Here is a 25,202-nt window from a genome sequence, read left to right as displayed (position 1 = left end):
AAATTCCTGAGCCTGTATTTAGAAATGAAAGAAGACTCCCATACTGGGCTAGAGCTAAAAAACGTGCTAAAACCCATTACTAGTGCTCATCCAGCCTGAATTTACAGAAAGGACAGAGCTTGTATCAAACTGCCTACGCACAGCCTTTCATCGGAGCTTCAGTTTGAGGAGAGACAGCTCTTCCCTGCTGAGAGAGGTACTTTGGGATCAAAGAGCTCTCGACCCAAAGGCCACCCTGCTTTACATCTCCACTCAGTGAGAAGCTTCGTGAAGTTAAAACATCTCTTTCTATACCTATTGTCACATCAATTTGGCCACCGAGTGATCTCACAGAAGCCCAGAGTGGATGAGACTGGAAGGGACCACAGTGGGTCATGGAGTGCAACCTCCTTGGTCCAGCAGGGTCATCGCAGAGCATCATCCTCCCCAGCAGGGTCATCGCAGAGCACATGGCACAGGGTGGTGTCCCCATGGCTCTGGGATCTCTGCAATGACAGAAACTTCTCGCCTGCTCTGGGCAACCTGTTCCCTGCCCGGCTACTTGAGTGAGGAGTGTTATCCTAACACCCGGACATCACTTGGAGCTTGTGGGCTGCTCTGTTTCACGGATTGAATCAAACATCAAAGAACATTCTTTTCAAATAAAAATTTTATACATTCCGTCTTTTGCAACGCTCGGGGGACGCGGACAGCCCTCGCTCCCCTCAGGGACGAGGGACGGTCCCCTCAGAGACACGGGCCATCCCTCGTTCCCCTCATGGCACTGCCGCTCCCCTCAGGGACACGGGACGGTTCCCGCTCCCCTCAGAGGGCACGGGACGGTCCCGTCAGGGGCAGCGGACAGCCGTCGTTCCCCTCAGCGCACTGCCTCTCCCCTCAAGGACACGGGACAGCCGTCGTTCCCCTCAGGGACGCCGCACACCCCCGCTCCCCCAGGCCGGGCCGCCATGGCCGGCGCGTTGCTATGGCGCGCTCCCGCCCCGCCCCTCTCGCGCGTCCCAACATGGCGGCGGCGGGCGGGGGCCGGCGGGCGCTGCTCCCGCTCCCGGTGCCCTTCCCGTTCCCGGCGCTGCTCCCGCTGCTGCTGGCGGCCGCCGCCGCGGCGCGGCTGTACCGACCCGGGCACGACCCGCTGACCGTGCTGACGGCCGGCTCGGTGCGGCCGGCGCTGCTCAACTCCTCGGCCGCCTGGGTGGTGCAGTTCTACAGCTCGTCCTGCGGCCACTGCATCGCCTTCGCGCCCACCTGGCGAGCGCTGGCGGGGGACGTCAAAGGTGAGGCTCGGAGCGGAGCGGGTCACCGCGAACGGCCCCGCCGCTGGCCCGCGGCCCTTCGCGGCCTCCCGCCGTGCCCGCAGCCGGTGCAGGGCCGCGGCGGTGCCTGGCGGTGGCCCGGGGGACGCTGGGCTGGGTGACCGCGGGGCCTCGGTCACCGTGACACCCCTGGGCTCTGCGGGCCGTGCGGAGCCGGGGGTGCCTTGGCGTGTACTCATCCCCTGCTCTGGTGTGTGAGCATCATCCTCATCCCTCTCCTCTGGTGTGTGAGCATCATCCTCATCCCTCTGCTCTGGTGTGTGGGCATCATCCTCATCCTCACTGCTCTGGTGTGTGAGCATCATCATCCTCACTGCTCTGGTGTGTGAGCATCATCATCCTCACTGCTCTGGTGTGTGAGCATCATCATCCTCACTCACTGCTCTGGTGTGTGAGCATCATCCTGACTGCTTTGGTGTGTGAGCATCATCCCTCTGCTCTGGTGTGTGAGCATCATCCTCACTGCTCTGGTGTGTGAGCATCATCATCCTCACTGCTCTGGTGTGTGGGCATCATCCTCATCCTCACTGCTCTGGTGTGTGAGCATCATCATCCTCCCTGCTCTGGTGTGTGAGCATCATCCTCGTCCCTCTGCCCTGGGGTGCCACACAGCCAAAACAGCACATGGGACACAGCAAGGGATGCTTGCTGGAAGAACAACTCCAAATTAAAGGTTTTGAAGGAATCCAGGGGTAAAATACACCTTGCGTGCACACAGCAATCCAGCTCTGTGTTTTCATGTAAATGTCCCTATGTTTGTTTAGATTGAACTCTTGAAGGCATGATGTTTATCTGCTAAATGTTTTATAAAGAGAACAGCCTGTTTCAGAGGATAAAGAAAAAAATACTGTGCTACTGGAGAGGCCATGCTCATATTTGGTTTATATCTTGCAAATTCAGAAGAGGGAAAAGGACCACCAGGAAATAATACAAAAATCAAGCAAAGGGAGAACCAGGTTTTTGGATTTATCAGTTAGTGTCTTAAAATGAAATTGTGACTTCCACAGCTTATGCTGATGGATCTGCCTTGCTGTGTCTTATCCTGCTCAGTTTTTTTGGCATGTGCTGAAGTGTTTTACTCTATCTGTAGATGTGAGGAAACAAACAGCTCTCTCAGGTATTGATTAAAGTTCAGTACTTCTGCTGGAGAAGAAACCTGAGATCAAATTTGTAGGAAATGTTATGCTTAATATAGCAGTGTAAAAGGCTTCTAAAGCACTCTTAATTTCACATTTCACCCAAGAGATGTTTCCAGGATGGAGACAGCAGTTCTGATGTACTCATGGTTTCTCTTTGAGAGGGAGTGAAGAGCTCTGTCTGTTCTGTGACACTCTGAACAGTGCTAACAACTCACATGAAATGTAGGTGCAGTATTAGGTGTGCATTTAGATATATGGAAATGGAAACCCACCCAAAAATAGGTCCTGGTGAACTCATCACATGCTGAGGAACTGTGATTGGTGAGCAAAAACTCAAAACCAGAGAAACACAGAGCAGTCATAGTTTCAGAGCACTTCAAATGCCTCTTACTTGCATGAGGGCTTTGTTTATGAACCAGTAGCTTTTTTCTGTTTAATTTGCATAAGTTTATGTAACATTTTATCTACTGCTTTGATCTGCTAGTGGCCAAAACAGTATTAGATTTTCTCCTTCTTTGAAGTAACAAGGAGGTGTTTGAGCCCAGCAGTGGAGATCATGAAGAGCCCAAACTGGCCAGAGCTTTGGTCAAAATAAGTCAGGGACATGTTTACCTAGGATTACAGCAGTGTGATGCCTTTGTAACTTGTAAAGATTTCCTTTCTCACCTGCAGTCATGGTAACTGCAAATGCTGTTTTGCACTTGTATTACTGCAACCAGTTAGAGGCCTCTCCTCTTTAATCCATTGAGTTTTTATGAAGAACTTTGATTTAGAAAGTGGATTTTGAATATTTGTGTGGACATTGGCACAACCACCAAGTGCTACTGGCTTCTGGTGTTATTTGTCAGCCAAATGTTTCCATTTTGGATTCTGAATTAATGGATTTTAGGAGGAAACTGAGAACAGTCACACTTTTCACTGGTAGCTTCATCAAAGAAACCAAACCCAAAACATTTTGCCCACTTAATCTGTCTCAACATTTCTTTTTCAAAAATATTTACACATCGGCTAGCATATTAAAGCTATCCTTGAGGATGCAGGTTCATTTACTTTAGGGAACTCCTATACATCTGGGGTTGTGTTTGCTGCTTTGGCATCCAAACAAAATCCAGTTAAATTGGTGCAACAGCTTTGTCCAAGAAAGGCTTTTGCAAATGACTTAATTTTTATTTTGTTTCTCATTTGTTAAATCTTGGCAATACTGCCATTGCAGACTTCATAGCAGAACATACTCCTCCTGAAAAATAGGATGAGTGCTTGTTTTTGTGTAATTTCTGTTTTGATTTCAATACTCTCTTTCCTCTTGGAACAGGCTTTAAGCTCAGTCAGTGCTGCTGCTTTCCTAATCACACATTTCATTTTGTTACAGCAGTGGCCAAAGTAGCCGTTAGAGTTAATTGTCCTTTTTCTGTCTAAAAGATGATTAAGTCTATCTGTGGGCTGGAATTATGTGTAGAACAAACCTTTGGAAATCCCACATACAACAGCATGCGAATTTTACACAAAATCAATCCACTCCTCAGGATTTGGAATAACTGTTCCAAATCTAGCAATGATTATTTCCTGCTAGAAATTATTCTTTGAACACATTTGGTGGGGAGCTGCAGACACCTTGTCATCATTCAGGAAACAGCCAAGTGTCAGAACAGGCAACTCTCAAGTAGCTGTGAAGGGGAGGTGCCTTATTGATGAGCCTTTTACCTCCCTGAATGAAACTTCCTGCTGGAAAACACCCAGCTGGAGAGGATACTCCAGGTTTTTGAAACAGAAGTATATCCCTTGTAATTCACTGCTTGGATGTTCTGTGGCATTTCTCGAGTGGGAGGTTTGACCCACCTGCAGGATTCCAGTTTGTCCAGCACAGTCCTGTCATTCACTGGAACTTGTTTAGCATAAACAGAGATTGTGTTGGTTAATGCATCACTCATCTGCCTCTCCCCCATCGTTTGTGAGTCAGTATTTCAACACCACTAGTACTAATTTAAAATTCATCAGCATTTTAAAAAAAGCCAGCCCAGGCTACAGTGCCACTGCAACTCCACAGTGTAGGCTGTGCACTCCAGCAACTCTGGCATCCCTCAGGAGGGCAAAGCTCCGTTTCCAGGAGCAGGAATGCTAAGCAGCACATCCCAGCTGGTGCTCTTTAACCCGAGTGTTTAGCTGGGCTGGGACAGCTTTGTTGTGCTTGGTTATTTGCATTGTGTTCAGCGAGCTCCTATTCACGGCGTGGAGGAGGATCCAGACAGGTGGAAAAAGGAGGAGGAGTGGTGAAAGTTGAATGAGGGAGATACCCAGAAGCCAAACTTTTCTTTTGTATTTTGCATGTGATGTGCTGCAGTGGGCTGTTGTGTCCTTTGTGCTGCAGTGAATAGGTGTCCATCTGCTCCAGCGGGTTGGAGGGCTCTGCTGGTGCCCTCTCAGCTCTTGGCATGCTCAGCACAAACCTCTCCATCAGCTGCCCCAGCCTCCTCCAACACAAATAGAGGTCAAGCTAAATTTCAGTGGCAGCTAGGCCAGAACTGTCCATCAGCTCTTGAACTTGGATGAAGCTTTTATGGTCTATGCTGTAAAAGCAGTTTTTATTTCAGTGCTTTTTAAATTTCATTTGGAATCGTGGGGGACCTTCAATTTCTGTCCACAGCTGGTTTGATTTAACTTTGCTTTAAAAAGTAACTGAGGATTGTCTTGGAGTGGTTCTTCCTTAAAGGGATTGCTGCAGCAAAGCCTGGCTTAAAAAGATAAATTCCCAGCTGAAAGAGAAGGAAAAAGCTGTAAGTTAGTTGAAAGCTTTTATTGAAGTTATATAAGCATATTTATGGAAATACTTGAACTCTCGTGGTTATTGCTGTAAAGAAAACTTATAGTGATGCTCAGACTCCACACTGTGGTTAAAACTCATTTTTTTTGGGATATAACTAATGCATTCTGAACAATACTGCCAGATAAATACAGCTTTCAGCAGACACTCCATGAGCTGGGGGTTGTGTGTAACTCTGAGGCCTCAGAAAATTTTAATTTGGAGAAAAAGCAGCTTGTTGAAAAAGCTCTAGTACAAGGTGCATCAAATTTATGGGTTTCTAATTGACAGCCACGTGGATGAGTAACTGTTGGATGAATTTGATTCAGTTATATGCATTCTGCATGCTCTGTTTTATGAGCACAGCTAATGGGAAAAGCTGAGGAATTCAATCCAGTACCTTGCAAGCTTTGGGTTGTCCCTGATTTTTCATCTTCCTGGACTCAGCCCTGGAACTGCTGCACTGTGTGCTGGGATTCCTCTTGTTTGGATGCATTGAAAACACCGATGCAGCCAAGAAAAACAGGGAGGTTTTAGTTATTTTACAAATCAGTAGATTGTGTTATGTTGGGAGAGAGAAATGAATGGCAAATGAGAATCGACCGAGGGCTGGAATTTTCTGCCACTGGAATCTCTCAGCCCTGTTGCTGGTTTCCATGGGAAGCAGGGTAATTCATCAGCTGGGATCCATGGCCACTTCTGCTGAAAATTGAAAGATATCTTTGTTTCCAGACTGGGAATCTGCAATTAGAGTTGGAGTGCTGGACTGTGGGGAAGAAGGGAACTACGAGACGTGCAAAGAATATGGGATTCACTATTACCCAACTTTTCGGGTAAGTGGCAGAACGTCCTGCCTTAGGCTAATGATGCATTTTTATAGTAATTAAAACCATAAAATTATGTGTAACTCATTGTTCTGTAGCTGGAATTTTACTTTGCTTTGCTGAGAGAGCTACAGAGTGGATAAAAGATTAATTTGAGGGGTTTTTTTCTGAATGCAAGAGCTGATGCAGCTGTTTTGGGCTGTAATTCAGTCGTCAGTTCTGAATCTGAAAAATTCTTACTGAGAGAAGATACCATTCTAGAAAGTATCATGTTATTACATGTGTGTAACACCTAGTTTTAATAGATTCATTAGATAAATAACCTTTTGTATAAATATTTTTCAAATTCAGACGTTACAGGATTACTAATAGTGGTTTTAGTTTTGGTGTGTGAAAGTTAAGGGAGCACATTGGAATTGCCTCATGGAAACAGCTGATTGCATCACCAATTAAAAATTTACCCTTGACTGATCCTTCACTATTTTTATGATTCATTTCATAATTTGCTTAAAACTGCCTTTTAAAAAGGATGTCATGTTAGCCAAAAGTATCTGCCATTGTTCATTTTTAAGTGTAAATGGAATTTTTACCTTCCCTGTCAGATTGTATAATCACATTATTAAGTATGAGCAGAATGTGGGGGATGGAGAGAATTGAATAAACTGTGATGACAGAAGGAACAGGAGACATTTCAATGTAGGATTTTTGATCTTTTGCCCTGATAATAAGAACTATTTATTTTTTTTTACTCCTCAAAGATTCATATGTAAATTGTAATATCCTTTATATTAGACACTGAATCTTTCAATTTTATTTTTTGTAGCAGAAAGCAGCCAAGCTCCCTTAGATCTCCTGTTTAACCACTGGAGGGAGTTGGGAAATGTGAATAGTGCTCTAAGTACACCCACAGTTGGTAGCACTGATTTGGTGATCAGTTAATTTGTGTTTGGGTTAATGTTTGCAGCAAAGGATCAATAGACACTATTGAATTATGCATTAAGATATCTTTCCTCTTGCCCTCAGGTAGGTGAGAAGCAGGATTTTGGAACTCCTAGGCTAAGAGGGAAAACTCTATTCTGACCAGATAAATAAAAAATGTTGTGTGGTTAGAGCTGTAAAAGTAAAAACTCTTGAAAACCATTTTTGTTCCTGTAGTGGGTTTTGTCTGATACAGTGACTTCTCTTTTCTCCCACACAGTACTTCAAAGCATTTACAAAGCAGTTTACAACTGGAGAAAATTACCAAGGTAAGAACATCTTGCTGTTAGAAATTCCCAGGGCAGTTTTCCTGTCAGCCAGAACTGTGTCACACAAACAAAATCCCTTTACCTGTCAGTTACTTTGAATAGGGATGGGATGGACACTAAACAGCTCTTTAAGACAGGATATTTCAAGCATTCTGTGGAGTGTTAGGCAGAATTTTGGCCAGGCAAAACATTTCTTCAAGAGCTTCAGGATCCCATTCCTAACTTTTTTTAATGTGGCTCTCAATTTTCACAAATGGCTTGTTAATTTCTTTTAATCCCTTTTTTTTTCAGCACAGCCTTCCTCAGCACAAGATCCAATTTGCTCAATCCTGACTCTGGTGCCTTTTGATCCCTCAGCCACTTTCCAGGCATCCTGAGTTGCACTGAGAGAGCCTCTATTCAGCTGTGACTCACTGAAAATAGGCTTATCCCAGTGTTTGACAGGATCACAGCTTGAGGTGGTTTGTCTGGGACAAAAGTAATGTTGTCCCTTTCTATGGATGAACATTTAAAAGGCCAGAGGTCAGAGGAGAGACCACCTGCACCATTAACCCTTCCTGTGCAAGAGAGCATTAGTTATATTTTTTGGGCATCTGTGATATTTTCTGCTTTTTATTGTGGTTCTTTTAAAGCAAATAAAATATTCTCACACTTCAGTTATTTCCTCGTCTTGTGGCCTCACCATTTGATAGGAATGATACACCTTGGCAAATTTTAATTCATGATTAAAGTCCTTAGTTCCTGTTCTTCAGCCACATAGTATTCTGGGTTTTAAGTCCAAATTAAAAGCAAAAACCTGACCCAGAAAAGCATGAGAAAACCCACATGCATCGAAAACCTTCATGTGAGTCATTTTTCCCAGTTTTCTGAAGAGCTGTGTTTTTTTGGAACCTGTTCCCAGCAGGAGCAGATCGAGAGCTGCAAACACTTCGTCAGATGATGATTGATTTCCTCCAGAACCATTCCCAGGAGGTGAGACCTCCTGCTTGTCCACCACTGGATCCAGTGCTGTAAGTTCCTTTTTTCCAAATGTAGCTACTCTCTGTTTACTCAGTTAATTAAATAAACTGTAGAAGATCCTATTAGAGATGAAGTTTTTCTTGCTATCAGTTCTGCTATGAGATTGTCAAAGGAAATTCAATGAATAACAGTGGATGTGTTGCATTCTGTGCTAAATTGCTTTTCTTTTCTTCAAAGGTCCAGTGATATTACATCTCTTTTTGACAAGAGCAGCCACCACTATACAGCCATTGTGTTTGAAAACAACAACTCCTACATTGGACGAGAGGTAAGGTGTGACCTGTGAGGGACAGAGTGACTGGGAATGGATGTTACCATAAACCAGCTGGATTTGAGCTTATTTAGCCAAGCAACAGCTCTCATTACAGCACTGGAGCAGGTCACACATCTGGGGGATCATAAAACCCAGGGATTTTATAGAGCTGGGGTGTTCAGTCACACAGAGGAACTTGCTTACAAAAGAATGGGATGTCATGTGAACTTCCATTCCTGTTTTAGTAGGTTGATTTATCAATTTCTTTCTTAGCACAATTTTCTTTCAATATTTGAAAGATGACAACAAAAATATTGTCACATTGCATTAGTGTTTTGCTACTGCTAGAGAACCATTTTTAATACTCATTCTTTGGACAACTGTTTATAATAATCTAAACTCTCCAGTTCCCTTTCTTCACATATAAATTTTGGGAAATCAAGATGGTAGCATAAAATTATTTGCACAATTATTCAGAAACACAGAGGGAGTGGAAGTCTTTAGGTTTTGCTTCCCAATAAAATATTTGATTGGGCATCCTTTCCCCACCTAATGAGCCTGCTGTTAGCTCAGACAACTGTTCCTTTTCTCTTCCTGCCAACATCTAGGATAAGTGAAGAAAAAAAAAACTGCATAATTATCTAAGCATAATCTGTGTGGAAGCATCAGTGTCTGCAAAATATTTCTAATTAGATTTGGCGCTGAGATGGCCCAGTGTCATGAGCAGAGGAGATTGTGCTGCCAAAAGTGGGAATCACTTTGGGAAGCAGGCTGCTTCCAGATGTTTGCTCTCTGGAAGCAGCTGTGCTGATGCAAGTGGGCATTTCTGAAGAAATGTGAAGGTTGTAAAGATCCTCAGTTTTTTATCACATTTGCTTTGTTTTTATTGTCTGCAGTTGGAGGGGAAGACAGAGTCATTTGATTAACATGTAGTGGTGCTTTCAAGAATAAAAATATCTGCTAGCCTTATGTAGTATTTGAGCTTTATAGAATAGTGAAACAGAAAATAGCATTGTTTTCATGTTTACAACACAAGACAAAATGGACAAACCTTCCCATAGTGCTGAAGAAAAGGAGGCCATGTGTCATCACTGATGGAAGGAAGGAGGAAAAGACCAGCATAGACCAAGAAAAATAAAATAAAATAAAAAGGAAGATAGGAGTAATAATTTGAAAAGAAGAGTAAATCTTCTTTAAGTGAAATTGTTGGTGTGCACAGAGCAGTCATAGCTGCACTTCCTGCAAACAGCTTAATGATGCCCTTAAAGGATGATGCACTTCTCCTGTTTATGTGTCTTGTCCTCCAAGATTGGATATTCCTTGAACAATGTATAATTCATGTCACCTTTTCATTACCCAGGTTATCTTAGACTTGGTCCAGTATGAAAACATCGTGGTGAGGAGAGCATTGAATTCTGATAAACCTTTCCTGGAGAAACTGGGGGTCACCTCAGTCCCCTCCTGCTACCTGGTACAGCCCAATGGCAGCCATGGATTAATTAACAAGTAAGTTAATTAGTAAAAAAACATGTCAGGGGGTTATGGGGAGGTTCACTTAACTTATACAAGTGTCAAGATTTGATGTCCTGATGCCTCATTGTACTGACTGAAGTTGTGTGTTACCTATATTATCAATAAAAGAGCTAATACTGCTTTTACTTACCACCGTTGCCCATTTATAGCTTTAATTTATTACTGTGAGATTTCTGAAAGGAGCAAACTTCAGAAAAAATAAAAAGTGGAACAAACAAATGAAGCATCAAAGTTCTTTAAAAAACCCATTTCTTCTGTAATGTGAGCTGACATTTGGATGCAGGTTATTTGTTCTTGTTTTGCATAGAATTTCACACCAATCCAGCTGATTTGTTACCATAAATTAAACATTATTTCCTTTCACCTTGTATCAAAACAGACCATGCTGCACTAGCACTGTAAAACATAAACCAAAGTGGATATCTTTTTTTATAGATACACTAATTTGCTTTGGACATTCACTCAGTCTGAGATTCAAAGCAATCTCTCTTTGTCCATTTGCAGTTTGAAGCCTCTACGGTCTTTCTTTTCTTCATATCTGAAGTCCTTGCCAGGTGTGCGGAAAAAACTCCTTTTGCCACTGCAGCTGCCTGCTCCAGAAAACAAAGAGGAGAGCACGGAAATCAAGGTGTGGAAAGAGTTTGATAAGTAAGTGATGCCTTTGATCTTAATAAATTTGGTTCTTGAAATTTACTTACAGCTTTTTCTTGCCTCGTGGGCAGCTGTGCTGTAATTTATTATAAAATCCTAGTGCAGTCCCATATTTTACTTCATTTCACTCCAGTTCAGTTGTGAGCAGCTTTTCAAGCAACTCACAGGTGAAATTGCAGAGTATTTTGGTTTTAGCAGCAAACATCTGCATTGCAATGGAAGGAATGTTTTACTTCAAAAGTGTTGTTAAAAACTCAATTGCCTTCAAAACACTGAGGACTTCTCACCCATTATCTGAAAGCAGTGATCAGTGCCCCTGAAAAAATCAATAGTCAAATACCAAGCTGTAACATTTCTGTAGGAAATTCTCAGTGTGTGCAATAGTGAAGCAGAGCCACTAAAAAGGGCTTGTCAAATGCAAGTATAATAGAAAATACTAAAGTCACTGTAAAAGATGTTTATCACCCCAAATCCTCTGTTTATCTTCACCCTCTTTCCCTCTTTGAGAGAAGGATGCAAAGCCTTTGCAGAGAGATAATCCCTCAGCATCTTTGGATGGAAAAGATGTGGGCCTGAGTGCTTTAATATAATACTTACTTTCCTTTCATAGACACTGTTAGTGTCATCTTCTTTCAGTGACAATTATAAAATACTTTACATGAAACATTCTGTTAGCAAAACAACTTAGTTAAATTGAGCTGCTTTCCAGCAAGGCTAAATCTTGTTGACATGAATCTCCAGTCCAAGTATCTTCTAAACAGGATCCTTTTGGAGAACCTCCTGCATTCATGTGGATGTCTCTTTATTTAAGAAACTTGAAGCAGAATTTTGCTGGTTTTTAAAACTGAAGTGAGTACTTTATTAATTAAGGAGATAAACTCAGAGTAAGTCTGTAGTTTAAATTAAGTTATAGATGTAGTATATATGATTTTAGATGATGTGACTTGTAATATGTTCTTTCCTGCATGTTATTTAGGAGGTGGGACCAGCCAGTTTTTTGAATGGTTGTTTTTTGATTCTGTTTTTTAGAAACTATAGTGCTGCTGAACTCTTACAAGAAATGTTAACTCTGTGAACTTCTGTTTGTTCAGATCCATTGCTCTGTCTCACACTGCCTGAAGTTTGTTCTCTGAAAGCATTGAAAGCTGGGGTTCTGTTCCTGATGCATTTGTACTTTGTAAAGTGGGTTTGGTTATGAAGATATGTGATTGTGAGAAGGAACTTTGAAAATGTTTGATTTGGTTTATGTGGTTTACTTGTACTTGTCATAACTCTTGTCTTAAAAACTGGTGGGATTTAACTCAGAGATAAAGGATTTGCAGTAAAACTACTGCTTTTGGGAGAAGATTTCTAATTCAGTCCTTTCCAACACTGACATTTGCAGTCTTGTCTGCACCCCTGCCCTGTGCAGAATCCACTGCTGTTGAACAAAACCTCCCTTTGTTCAGAGCATGTCCTCTTTGTGTTTGTGGTCAGCCCAGCAGAGAAGCTGTAATTTCCTCACACCAGGGCTATAATTCCATTACAAGGTAAAGCTGGCTGGGAGGCAAAAAGTTCAGTCAAATATAAAATAAACTTTCTTACATGTGGTTGTGGCTCAGTTGTCCAAACTCCGTGTGTGACACTCACAGTCCCTGCCATGCCATCCCTCCCAGGCAGGACACTGCAGTCCCTGTGGGGTGACCAGTGCTGCTGGGGCTTTAATGACACCTCCTCTCCTCCTCTCTATCAATTTTCCCTCTGTGAGTGGGGAGGAGAGGAGGAAGCTGCCAGTGCAGCCCAGGATTGATGTGTGTTGCAGGTCCAGGCTGTACATGGCTGACCTTGAGTCGGGATTGCATTTCCTGCTGCGGGTGGAGCTCGCCACGCACAAGGCACTCGAGGGAGCTGAGCTGAAGACCTTCAAGGACTTTGTCACCATCTCTGCCAAGGTAGGCACTTCTGGGCTTTGATTATTTGTGAGGATGAAGTGATTCTGCCATAAAATTTATTGTGGGACATAAGTCTCTCAAAATGTCCTGCGCAGTGTTTGAGTGTGTGCGTTCTCACTGGCTCAGAAAAGAGTTTGGTGTGTATTTAAATGCTATTTTTGAGGTGGTGTTTGCTGTTCTGACATGCTTACAGGGTTCAAATGCAATTTAATTTCATCTTAGGGGGCTCAAAATTAAATAAAGCTTAAGTAGTCTGCAGCATATTGAACAAACACTGCAAATATAGTCCATTTATCAGATTTTCAGGATAAGTAGCTATTGTAACTCAGTGGGATTAAAACAACCTTTGTTTTTCATTCTTGAGTTTTGGATTTTATTCATGCATACTAGGCAAATGGTGTTCTATTTAGAGATCTTAGTAGCTTCTGTCTAAATTTTGAATATAATTGAGGTACTGATTTTAATTAAATAGGTATTCAGAAATAACTGAGCTATTGAGCATAATTGAGTATTTACAAATTAAAACTGCTTATGTGTTACACTTGCATGAAGGGAAAATACATGTATAAAAATGTGATATGACTTGAAAAAAATTAAAATCATTTTGCTTTATAATGCCATCTTCCTGAAATGACCAATATCTCTTTATATTTACTCACTGTGTAGCTAACACCGTGGTTTATTTTTAAAAAGTGACTCAACAGCTCTTAAAGGGCATAATACAGCCTATGTGAACCATCTCCAAATATCTGGGTTTATCTGAAAATCAGACAGACAGTTTCTTGCCCAGCCAGCTCCCCCCTGCAGCCATCAGAGGTCAGAAATCTCCAGCTGGCCTCATTTCTTTAAGAAAGTGTGGTGGTAATCTTTCCATCATATTATCCCTAAAACATCCTCTGTTCTCCCTGATGGCTCCTGGCCAGCTGATGGCATTTGCTTCCCTATTGCTGATCAATGGGGAATGTTCTCTTTTAGGTGCTCATCTCCACCTGCCCTTTCACACCAGGGGTTGCTGTTCTTTATTTGCATTTTTTTTTTTAGTATTGGAACACTTTTCTTGCATCCCTCATTCATATTTTCAGGTGTTTCTGTCAGGAGATTTTTTATGCTCTTCTCCTCTTTATAGTGATGGTCAGTCCAAAGTCACAGAGGTCTCTTGATTCCCTGCTTGGGGAATTTTCATGACTGAAATCCTGCTCCCCTGCAAGGCTCCTAAAGGATGGTAGTCATACTTAATTCTGTAGTAATTATAGCCCTCATTAAAGCAAAATACCATTTCTGGTGTAAAATAATGGCCTTCCCACTGATTTACAGTTCCTCACACTCATTTGCCAGGCTGTGGCTCCTGTGAATTCCAAGTTAAGGAAGTCCCTTAGATCATTTTGGAAATCACTGTTACCCTTATGAAAAGGAAAATCCTCTTCTGGATAACCAGCTCCTAAATTTGCAGAAATCTGACTAAAAAGAACTATAAGTTGTTCTGTAGCATTCCTGACTACCTAATTTTTAACATTTTGCATGTAAAACCTGCTGAATTTTGTAAGCAAAATCTAGCATGAGATGGCTTTTTACTGAAAGCAGCACAAGTAATTAATTTGCTCATCAGAAAATGAAGGATTTTAAAGGCAGGAAAAACATTTCTTTAAATCCAAAAGTGTCTCACTGCTAATGTGCTGATAATATTTTCTTCCTTGTTGTTTTTTTTATTATTTTTCTCAGCTTTTTCCTGGCCGTCAGCCTGTGGTAAAGTTGTTAGAGACCTTGCAGGAGTGGCTGGTGAGCCTTCCATTAGACAAAATCCCTTATGATGCTATCCTGGATCTGGTCAACAACAAAATGCGGGTAAGCTGTTCCCAGTTCCAGCCTAAAACACGGAATTAGGAAAGGATAAGATTCTATATCAGTCTAAGACATCACTTACTGATGCTGCCTGGGTCATAATGGAGTTATAAGAAGGTTAAAATGAAAATAAAGCGAAATCATTAGCAGGAAGAAAAACCACATGCATGCAAAATTGAAATGAGAGAATTGAAACACACAATCCTGGCTGGGTTTTATAATGAGCAAGCAATATTTGTTCTCCAATGTCAGCTTCCAGGGATGCAAGATTCCCAGAGGATACTTCTGAGTTGCCTTTGCTCTGCCTGCTATCAGCAGGATTCTCTTGAAGGTCAGAGTTTAAGTGATGGGAAATTTCCCCACTGAAATAAGCATTATTCCTGAAGAGTTTCCCTAAATACTCCTCAATTTCCTTGCTGGAATCCCATCCCACTTTGGGAAAGCCCTGTGATGGAGCTGATTTTGCACAGAGTCTTTCCTGCCTATTTCTATTTGAAATTTTGAAACCTCCTGTGTGTTTTAGGAAGCAGAGAGAGAAACTGAAATCTTGCTCTGGATTTTAGGTGCAATGACTGAGGAGTGGGTTTGTTCTAAGAAGAAATAATACTGAATTTTACAGCCAGTTAAGGCTTTACTTTACCATTGTAAACCTTGAAGATGCCCATGGAAACTGGATCTCTGTCAGAACATACAGGAATATTTTTGTGTGTTGTGTTCATTCTGTTCTTAAAAGAAAACATTTACAGGTTAAGCTACATTGTGTGTTCTGATTCTGGTAGGTTTGATGTCAATGACTGAAAATTTTGTACCATTTAATCAATTTAATACATGTCCAAGAGGGATGAGTTTTATGATGATGCTTCAGAGTATCTGAGACTTAAGGATTTTTTAGAAGTTTGTTTGCCTTAAACATGAATTCATCAGCAACAAGTGCAGAGAGTCATTTATTGTTCTTTACCCTTGGATCACCTCAATTCCCTGTAGAATCAACTGTGCTGCCACATTCAGTGGTTCATTTAGTCCCCACAACATCATACACCTCAAATACATCTCTTTTTTTCAGATTTCTGGGATATTTCTCCCCAGGAAGGTGCAGTGGGTTGGCTGCCAGGGCAGCAGACCAGAGCTGAGGGGCTACAGCTGCTCCCTCTGGAAGTTGTTCCACACCCTCACTGTTCAGGCTGCCCTGAGACCAAAAGCTTTGATAAACACAGGTGAGCAGCAAATATTTTTTATTGGTGTGGAAAATCCTCAAGGAATCCATCTGTGGAGGAGAGAGGCTGCAGGGCTGCACCAGCAGGGGTCAGAGCTTGGCTGCAGCAGGAAGGCTTGGAAATGTGCTAAATAAAGTGTGTGGCCCTAAAGCTGGGAGTAATAAAGCAGGAAAAAAAAAAAGGAGAATTTCAAACAAAGAAATTTTGAGCTCCCTGAAAAGGGGTGAAAATTATTCAGGTTACCTGGGGTTGCACTGGGAATTAAATTTGAGGGAAATGAGGTTTAACCATACAGTTTAGTAGCCATAAAAGATGAAGAGCCATTAGCTGATCCTTCTGTAAGGTTATTTCTTAAATACTGACTGTTATGACTGTTTGGGTTTTTTTTTTTTTTCCAGCTGAATGTACCTGTCATTAATCCCTGCAGTGATTTACTACTTTGCCAGCACTCTGTAAAATTGCTTATTTTTAGACTTGCAGCATCTTGTGAAGCTGAATGTTAATATTCTGGTGATGATTCCTGTTCAAGGAACATGCTGGATATATAATGTTTTTTCCTCACCCAATGATAATAGAATTACTAATGCTAAAATTTTGGCCTTTGTATGTTTTTATTCTTGCCAGGACAGTGCTTTGTTTCATTACAGTTTTATTTAGTTTTCATTTTAAAGCCTTTTCAATGTCTTTTCTAAGGAATATGAGAATTCTACATGGACTCTTACTACATCATAAAATTCAGAAATTTGCAATTTGCCAATTGTTGATTGCATGTTAAAAAAGTATTTTATTATTTCACATTACAGATACATACATTTGTCCAGCATTATTTGCATCTAGGGTGAAAATCCTTCAAATCTGAATAATTCTCCTGCAGAACAGTTATTTTTCGATAGCAAATCATCCTGTTATTGACTTTGTTTCTCTCTTTGTTTTGTTTGTTATTCATGGGGCAGTAGGTTGAATTTCTACAGTTTAATGCATTCACTGCCTGGTGAGTTTGAGGGGTTTGTATTGGATGATTTTGATGAGTTAAATTTCCCCTTTTAATCCCAAAGTGTTCTGATTAAATCTAAAAAAAAATCCTTCATATTTAACTATGCAAAATTACACCTTAAATTATGTGTTTCAGGCATGAGCCTGAAGTTAAAAATACATTGCAGAACCTGGGAACTCTTTGGCACAGTTAACCCTGGCTGCAAATCGGGCCAGATATGTGATGATCACTTCTTATGGTGAAAGAATTGGGTCAGTCTGAGACTGTGGGATTATGTCTTGGGAGGTTTTCCTCTCCTTATTGCTTGTTTAAATCCCATCTACTAAAAAGCATGATGTACTCCCTAATCCTTCCCACCACAGGTAGGGTTTTATGGTTCTTGTCCACTTTAAAGATTAGGGTTACCCTGAATTGCAGTAGTTTGGGAGGGAAGAGAAAAGGAGGATTACACGATGATACATGGCAGATGTTAATAGAAGATTCATCTCGGGGCTGATAAAAGAAAAACAAACAAAATGAGCCATTTTGCAATTGTTTTCTTTCTGAAGCAGATGTGTTTCTCCTGATGGTCCCTCTGCTCAAGGGCCTGGCACTCTGGGTGAACTTGCTGGGGCTTTCTTGATAAAATGATGTTATTTGATGATATTTGATACGTTTGAATGCTGAATGGGGAATTTTGAGCTTGCAGTGGGAGCAGGAGGAGGGAACCAAAGGAACTCAGAACAGAGCTGCTCACACCCCAGGATGTGTAAAATCATTGGAGAAATCATTTCCTGAGCGCACTTAATTATAAGAAATGTATTTTCAGGTAACAGGATCTGTTGGTGTGAATAAGACAGGCTTGTGGATTTTATAATAAATTATCTGGCTTCTTTTTTAACCTATTGCTCAGTTTGACAGATCTCCCCCCAATATGTATTTTCAGGGGTGTAACATTGCACAGAGGAACAGATGTAGTTAAATTTGTAATTAAATTTGTATATGGATCTCAGTTTCTCCCAAAGAGATAATTTGTTTGCAGATAATTTTGTTGTGTTTGTTGTTGGGTATTTTTCTAAATACATATTTCAGTACAAATGGTAAAACTGTTCTGCTTGAAATTCATTTCAACTTCCAGAATAATTTTTCTGCCTTTCTTTTAATGCAGTAATTTAATCTGCTTTAATCTCGTAGCCTTTATTTATACATGTCTGTTCAATCACAGATATTGAATGGCTGAGGAGAAATCGTTTGTTTTTTAGGATTTCTTTTGGGCTTTAAAGACTTCTTTTTGCTGCTGTGTTTAAGAATATCCTGTTGTTGTTCTAAATAAAGGTGTTGATGTCTTAATGTATTTCCCATATCTATAACAGATGAGTGCTCTGATAGTTTCAGCAGGTTTTGTGGAGGATGATTTTTTTTTTTCCAAAAAAAACAAAGCAATAGTAAATTACTTGTGGTGTTCAGCAGCAGGAGTCTGTAATTTGATCAATCTGCACCATAAAATGTGTTTAATTTGACAAGTGTGTGTTCGTGGTAGCACACAGTACATTTTTAAATACATTTTGACATAATTTACTGGGTCAATTAAGCATGAATCAGAAATTCCCTGAGACAGAGATGAAACCATTAGGATTTCAACAAATTATGTCAGGTTTTGGAGCCACTTACAGATGTAAGGAGCTACCTGCAGACACAGTAAAGGCCACAGAATTCTCAACCTGTGAAGACCTTATCTTCCTGCTGAATTTATTATTCTTTTGCATTATCTTTATTGTAGGAGTGTGAATGTTATAGAAAGAATAACATTTTTTAACACAGTGTTTGTGTTTATTTTAGGAGGAACTCCTGATTTACTCCTGAAAGTGCAAATGTTGCTCAGCAGCTGCTCTGTGCATTCAGAGGCTGCCAAAAAAGCCGTGGAATTAATAACTGTAATGAGATTGTGGTGCTCTCTAATTGCTCAGAATTGTGGAGGAGCAAACAGCCATCACAGGCACTGTGCTGTACTCACAGAGGGCTTTGACTCTTGATTTTTGGGTGGCAAAGTCACTATAACTTTCGTGCTTGGGTGTGAACATAGTGGTGAATGTATAACAGAAATATTCATTTATTTGTTGGGCAAGATCTTAGAGAAAGTCTCTACTTCCATAGGAGTTGTGGTATACACACTGTGTGAACTTGGCATATTTTAACAATTTCACAATGTACTCTTGATAAAAATGTCTGGTTTTCGTTTAACTAAGTTTGATTTTCCCCTCAAATGTTAAGATACTCTTTGAAAGGAGAAATTCCACTGTAGAGAACTCGACTTTTATTTTATTGTGTTGTTCAGGGTAACTTTGAGCACAATTTTAAACACTAAGTGTCTTCTATGTATTACTATAAACAGCCACTTTAAATTAAAAAAGTGATTAATTTCAGATCTCTAAAATCAAGTGTGAGTTGTGTGGAACAAGAATGGAGCAACTTTTCCTTTCTTTTCCCATTCACTCTCCTGCTGTCAGAGCTCTGTTTGCCCAGACAGTGCCAAACATCTCTGTCACTTGCCTTGCAGGACTTGAGGACAACCCCCAGATTGTGCTCCAGGTGATGAGGAGATACATCAACCACTTCTTTGGGTGCAAGGCTTGTGCTCAGCATTTTGAGGACATGGCCAAGGAGTCCATGGATTCTGTGAAAAGCTGGGACAAGGCAGTTCTGTGGCTGTGGGAGAAACACAACGTGGTGAACAGCAGGCTGGCAGGTAAGGGAGACAAACACCTGAGACAGAGCTGGGCAGTTCTGGTGCAGAATAAAAAACATTTTCAGAGCTGGTTTCTTCTGAGGTTTCACCTGTTGCTGGCTCTTTCTGGAGTACAAATCAAAGCCTTCTCCAAAAGGAGCAATTTAGCTGCTTAGCTGTGGATAAAAAATAATTACATTTCTTTCAGTTTAAAGAGAAGTTAAAACCTGCCTTTGTTTTGTTCTGGGTGGTGCTGCATGGAAAATGATGCCAATTGAACAAGAGGCTTTCTCAGGACAAAAGAGCCTCAACTCTTGGCAGCTCAGCAGCTGAATAAAATAAAATAAAATTGCTGTATGAAGGAAATCTGTGCCCCCTCCAGATCCCTGTGTTTTCAGTTCGACTGAAAGGGCTGTTAAAATACTGGTTGTGTTTAATCCATTCTGTTATGGGGGTATCAAGTAACTAAAGCACTAAAGAAAATTGGTTTCTCTTTGCACTAAATCCCTGTCTGCTGTTATGGATCTGGGTAATGTAGCATTAGTTACAATTTAAATATGCTACATTGTGTTCATGTTATGCTCATGCTGAATTCCCAAGATCCACGAAGTATTAAATGCTGTTGTGAGTACAAATAGTTTGTGTCCTTTCTCTGAGGAGGAGGAAAAAAAGGAAATAATAAGAGATGAAATAAAAACATCCTCTAATTTTGGTTCCTCTTGCTGGGCTGAGCACAGGAACAGGCAACTCCTGAGGACTTGGAGTTGCTAAGTGGTGGAGCAATGCACTTATTTAGAACATTAAGGTATTGGAAAACTCACATGGATATTGATTTAGGTGATGCAGCAGCCAGCTAAAATACCCTTTTAGTAAGAAGTACAAACACACTGGAATAAATAATAATGTTGAATTATGCTTTTTAAGTTTGCTAAAATTTCTCTCTGGGACAGTGATGTATTTTCACCCTTAAAAGCTGCATCTGTGTTTGTGGTCCTACATGAGAAATGATGTTTGGTCAATGAAAATACCTTTTGGCAGCCTTGGAGTGTGGGTCAGGAGGTGGCTGGATATGGCTCTGCCCTGTTGAATTATTCCCTGGTGCTGTAGAAGGAACAGGATTTACAGCATTTCCCTCTTTGGCAGGAAAACCTGAAGTACAGGGAGGTTTCTGTTTGTAACCTTGCTGTAAGACATTTTGTTTCTACATTTTCTATTGAAACGAATTGATTACTGAGTGATCTTTAGGGTAAAAAAAGCAAATTTGCTCTCCTGCTCGTAAATACCAAGAAGACAAGTATTTTTAAATGTCCTTTGAATCCTGGTTTTACACAAAATCATGGGGAAGTTTCCTGCCTTTAAAAAGAATAAAAATAATAATAAAATGAGGCTTTATATTTCTGAAATACTTTAAATGTTAGTGACTGTTCAGTTAAATAAATTATATTTTTTACCAGGTGGAGATTCTTTTTCTAAAAGTTATCTCCATTTAAATTTTAAAAATTGGTTTTTAGAGTAAAGTGTGACACCAGCTGCAGTGTTCAGCTCAGAAACATGGCCAGAGCTGTGAGCATCTGAAATGTTAAAATTAAATCTGATCCAAGACAGTATTACATGTTTAAAGAGTTGCCTTTTAGCTGAAAAATACATTTTAAACATGAGAATGATTTTAAAGTGCTGCAAACAGTTTGCTCAGGTAATAATGCAGAGCTGTGGAAAAGCGAGCTTGGGGTGGAATTGCTCACAACACAGAAACATGAAAATGTCTGAGTCTGTGGCCTTGGAGCTGCTGCTGCAAACCAGGCAGAAAACAGGGATTAAGGAGCACTGAGTGAAAAGAGCAGTTTGTTTTGCACCATAATTCAGTTTAACCCTGGAGAGCCCAGACAGTTGTGGGTTTCTGCCTTCTAAAAGCAGCAATTGCAGGAATTGGGTTTGGATTCAAATGCTGCAGCTTTTACTGTGAGAAAAGGGAAATAATAGTGATTCAGTGTTTGTATTTTGAAATGTTTCGTGTCAGAATTGACAAAAAAAAAACTTCCAAATTTGTGACTGTCTTGGTTTAATTCAAACATTATTGTGCTGTGGCTTTTTATGCCAACCTCCCTGGGAGTGGAAAATACTCCTTGTGAAGTGTCTGATGGTGCGGCTTTCCCAGTTCATTAAAGTTCTTTTTTAATTTATCTTTTTCTCCTCCCAATTAGGTGATTTGACTGAAGACCCAAAATTTCCCAAAGTTCAGTGGCCAACCCCAGACATTTGTCCTGCATGCCACGAGGAAATCAAAGGCCTGCACAGCTGGAACGAAGACCAAGTCCTCCAGTTCCTCAAGTCCCACTACAGCACTGAAAATATCCTCTACAAATACACCGAGAGCCAGACTGACTCCAGTGACAATGAGCAGGGAGACACGAGGGAGGTGAAAGACAAAAACCTGCCGAGGAACCCAGGGGAAAATGGAGAAAACAAGCTGCAGGATAAGGAAAGCCCAATAGATTCAGGCTCCAGGGTGTTAGAGAAGCCAGTAGGAAATGCTGGAGCTGTCCAAGGTAGCGGCAAAAGCGCAGCTGCGTCGGTGAACCTCCAAGGGACAAGGCAGGCTGTGTCCTTCCTAGGGATTGGATTTTCCAACCTAGACATGAGTCTGTGTGTCATCCTCTATGTAGCATCATCCTTGTTTTTAATGATCATGTACTTTTTTTTCCGGATGAGATCCAAGCGCTGGAAAGTGAAGTATTATCGTTCTTCGGTGTAGGAGTTCTCGTTGTGCGTGGCTGTTGGGTCCCAGACACAGCTTTAATATTTATGATCAGGGATTTTATATGCAGTATTCCTTGTTCCAGACCCCTTTCTTCCCCAGGCATTTCCCAGGTGTTCAGCTGAGCAGGTGGAGTTGGCCTTGAGATCCCCAGGCTTTGCCACGTCAATGTCCTCGCAGGGGAGCGTTGCATTTGTCAGTTAAGATTTTTCCATGACTTCCCACCAACATCCTTTACTCATTTCCAGAGTAAACATTGCATTATGCAATCCACTGTGCCTGCTGGAGAAGGAAATTGGATATTGTTTTGTGTACTTCAAGTCAGGTGTTATTTTTTTTTAATTCATCCAGGGCTGATTTCACCTCCCCGAGTGCTGAACGGTTCCACTCAATGGTACCTTGGCTGCTTCATTTGGAGAAGCAGGAATTCTGATTTTTTTTTCAGGAAAAAAGAGCTCTGTTCTGATTAAATCAATTCTAAACCTCTGTGACTTTCTGAAATACTATTTATGCAGCTTATTTAACGTAGGAAGCATTCAGTGTTCAAATCATTCATCCATTCTGTGGTGCATTCCAGCCAAGGATGTCTGTGTGTCCCCTAGGATGAGTTTTGGGGCACAATTAGCTGCCTGATTCTGATTGCTGATGCTGTCAGTATTTTATGGGTGATTAGGTGTGAGCAAGGACAGACTTGGCCCCTTGGTGCTTTACTTGCTCCACTATTGGATGTGTTAATAGAGCATTGAGCAACTCACCTCATTCATGAACCAGGAAAAGTAAATAATTACAGTGTTATCCAGGTGGAAGCCAATCCTGATGAACTCCTGGACAGGAAAACAGTGTTTTTAGTGAATGACAGCAAGATTTGTGTTACCATGGCAGAACAGATTGAAAAATCTGCAAATACTGAGTTTCTTCCATTGAAGAAACTTTACAGGTCAGTCTGGGATCCTTGGGGCAGAAATGAGAGGAAACCAAGAAAACATGACAAAATCATCATTGGGAATAGGAGTTCTGTGATCCTGGCTGGGGGATAATTCACGTCCTGGATAGTGAAGTTTATAATCCTATCCAATGTAATTGAGCATGTTCTAGTTATCCATTACCTAATCTTTAGTTAATCCTAATAGGTTTTGGCCTCAATGTTTTCTCGTGGCAGTGAGTTCTCCAGATTAATTACGTTATATAAAAAGGCTTTTCCTTTCAATTCTACATTTGCAACTTTTAATTTAATTGAATGTTTGCTGACTCCTCTGTTACACGAGGAGGAAGGAGGAGTCCCTGGCCAATTCCCTGTATTTATACCATTAGTGTGTCCTCCTGATTTCCCTCACAAGCCCCAGCACTGAAAGTTTGAAGACCAGGAAAACCTAACCCAGTACAGCAGTGTTGGATCTGGAAAATGGGGGCAGTTAATTCCTGCTGTCAGTATTATTGCACCTTCTCAAGTAGAAAATCAGTCATTAGTGCTGCTGGTTAGATTTCTAACAAATATTTAGATGTGGTTTCATTACCTTTGACTCATTCTGTTCATTTTCATCTGCATATAAAAACAAGAGGCTTTGGAAGTTTGTAGGGATGCTTTTGCCAATAAAAACCAGCAAAATGTGGGTTTGGAATAAGGTGTCAGGGTGGTTGCTACACACTGTTGATATCCACATTTCCTACTGCAAGCACAACAAAATAGAACAATACTCCAACTTCAGATTTTTTTTTGTCTCTTCAGAGTGTTAAAAGTATGAAATTAGGATGTTGCTTGTCAGTATTGATGCTCCAAGTCTTGCCAGTGAAGCAGCCAAGTCCTTCACTTCAATGACCTTAGCTGGGAAGCTTTTCTTGACTTTGAGTTCACCTGTGTAAATCTTGGTTTGCTTGGTTTTATTTTCTGTCTTTCCTAATGACAAATTATATCATTTTGTGTCTCTGTAACGATACAGTCTGTGCTGGGGGATGGGTGCTGCTGCCAGGGAAGTGTTCCTGGTTTAAAAATTGCCTCCAAGCCTCATCTCCCTGACCGTGGAGGGTTTATTTGTATGATGTGTTGTCTGCAGAGGTTCCTGCAATGCCACTTCCCTGTGGGGGTCGTGCTGGGCTGGGGGCAGTCAGATCCAAGAGGGATTTCTTGGCCCTTCGTAATTCATGGAGCTTTCTTTGCTCTCAGGATGTTTGCAAACAGTAAATATTAAAAGGAGTAGAGTGTGCCAGGAGAGAGAGACAAAAGCTGCAAGTGATGAAAAAACCTAGTGAAGTTATTTGTGAGAACTCCTAATTTTCTGTTTTCAGCAGTGTTTCCATCCTGCTGTTCCTGCACAGAACTGGATGGGAATTGAAGCTCCCAGGTGTGTTGTTGCACGTGAGGTGTTGAAAATAGTGACAATACCATTTCAGTAATTTAAATGTTCTATTTATTTGAAGTCAATAACTTGACATTTCCAAGTCCGTTCCAGTTTGGTTGGGTTTTTACTGTCTCGTTCCTCTCTTGGAAGGAAAAGTGACTGTTTTGTACTAAATTGTAAATTAATGTGCTTGTTTAAAATAAACTGCAACCGTTTGGGCAAAGTGGTGTGTTTGGGCTCTTTACCTGTGTTTGTAAATTGGTTTTAGCTGAACTCTATTGCCAGGACAGCTCATGAACATCCCTGATAAACCATATCAGTCTTCTTGTGGAGGTGTATTTTTAAGCCCAGACTTCTCAGGGGTCTGAATGAGTGAAGAGAAAATAAACCAGGAAGAAACAAATGTTTAGGTGGGTTGGTTTTTATTAATGGTTGATTTTATCAATGGTAGAACCCCAAGTGAGGAAGGCCATGGGCAGCCCTGGTGAGGAGGGACAGGAGGGAGTGCAGGGAGAGATCAGCACGAGGGGCTTTTGTGGGGTCCTGGATGTCACTGTGAGGGACCACGGGGCTGGCAGGTGCCACTGGTGGTCCTGAGGGGACACAGCCCTGCCCTCCCTCCTGCCCAGCCACAGCTGCCAGGCCCTGCCCT

The 25,202-nt window shown here is 41.2% G+C and overlaps 1 protein-coding gene across 2 annotated transcripts; it reads left to right on the top strand.

Moving 5' to 3' along the window:
* The first annotated feature begins 997 nt into the window (after positions 1–997).
* QSOX2 (quiescin sulfhydryl oxidase 2) lies at positions 998–24,773 on the top strand. Of its 2 annotated transcripts, none has more exons than XM_085076819.1 (12): positions 998–1,274; positions 5,982–6,082; positions 7,272–7,320; positions 8,225–8,330; positions 8,518–8,608; positions 9,954–10,099; positions 10,631–10,774; positions 12,579–12,708; positions 14,428–14,550; positions 15,611–15,761; positions 19,292–19,480; positions 21,661–24,773. In XM_085076819.1, exons 1-12 carry the CDS (start codon positions 1,004–1,006, stop codon positions 22,209–22,211), a joined length of 2,052 nt encoding a protein of 683 aa, XP_084932945.1. In that variant the 5' UTR covers positions 998–1,003; the 3' UTR covers positions 22,212–24,773. The 2 variants fall into 2 exon arrangements, with proteins under 2 accessions (XP_084932945.1, XP_084932944.1); XM_085076818.1 differs by having other exon boundaries at positions 8,222–8,330.
* The last annotated feature ends 429 nt before the right edge of the window (positions 24,774–25,202 follow it).

Source organism: Lichenostomus cassidix, chromosome 17 (genome assembly GCF_008360975.1).
Source record: "Lichenostomus cassidix isolate B80296 chromosome 17, HeHo_3.0, whole genome shotgun sequence".
NCBI lineage: Eukaryota > Metazoa > Chordata > Aves > Passeriformes > Meliphagidae > Lichenostomus > Lichenostomus cassidix.
The sequence above is the reverse complement of the archived record's forward strand: the minus strand, read 5'-3'. Positions and strand labels throughout refer to the sequence as shown.

Coding starts and splice junctions, on each gene's coding strand:
- QSOX2 (XM_085076818.1), top strand. CDS start 1,004: ATGGCGGCGGCGGGCGGGGGCCGGCGGGCGCTGCTCCCGCTCCCGGTG. Junction 8,609..9,953: donor ACTCCTACATTGGACGAGAG/GTAAGGTGTGAC, acceptor TTCATTACCCAG/GTTATCTTAGACTTGGTCCA. Junction 14,551..15,610: donor TGGTCAACAACAAAATGCGG/GTAAGCTGTTCC, acceptor TCTTTTTTTCAG/ATTTCTGGGATATTTCTCCC.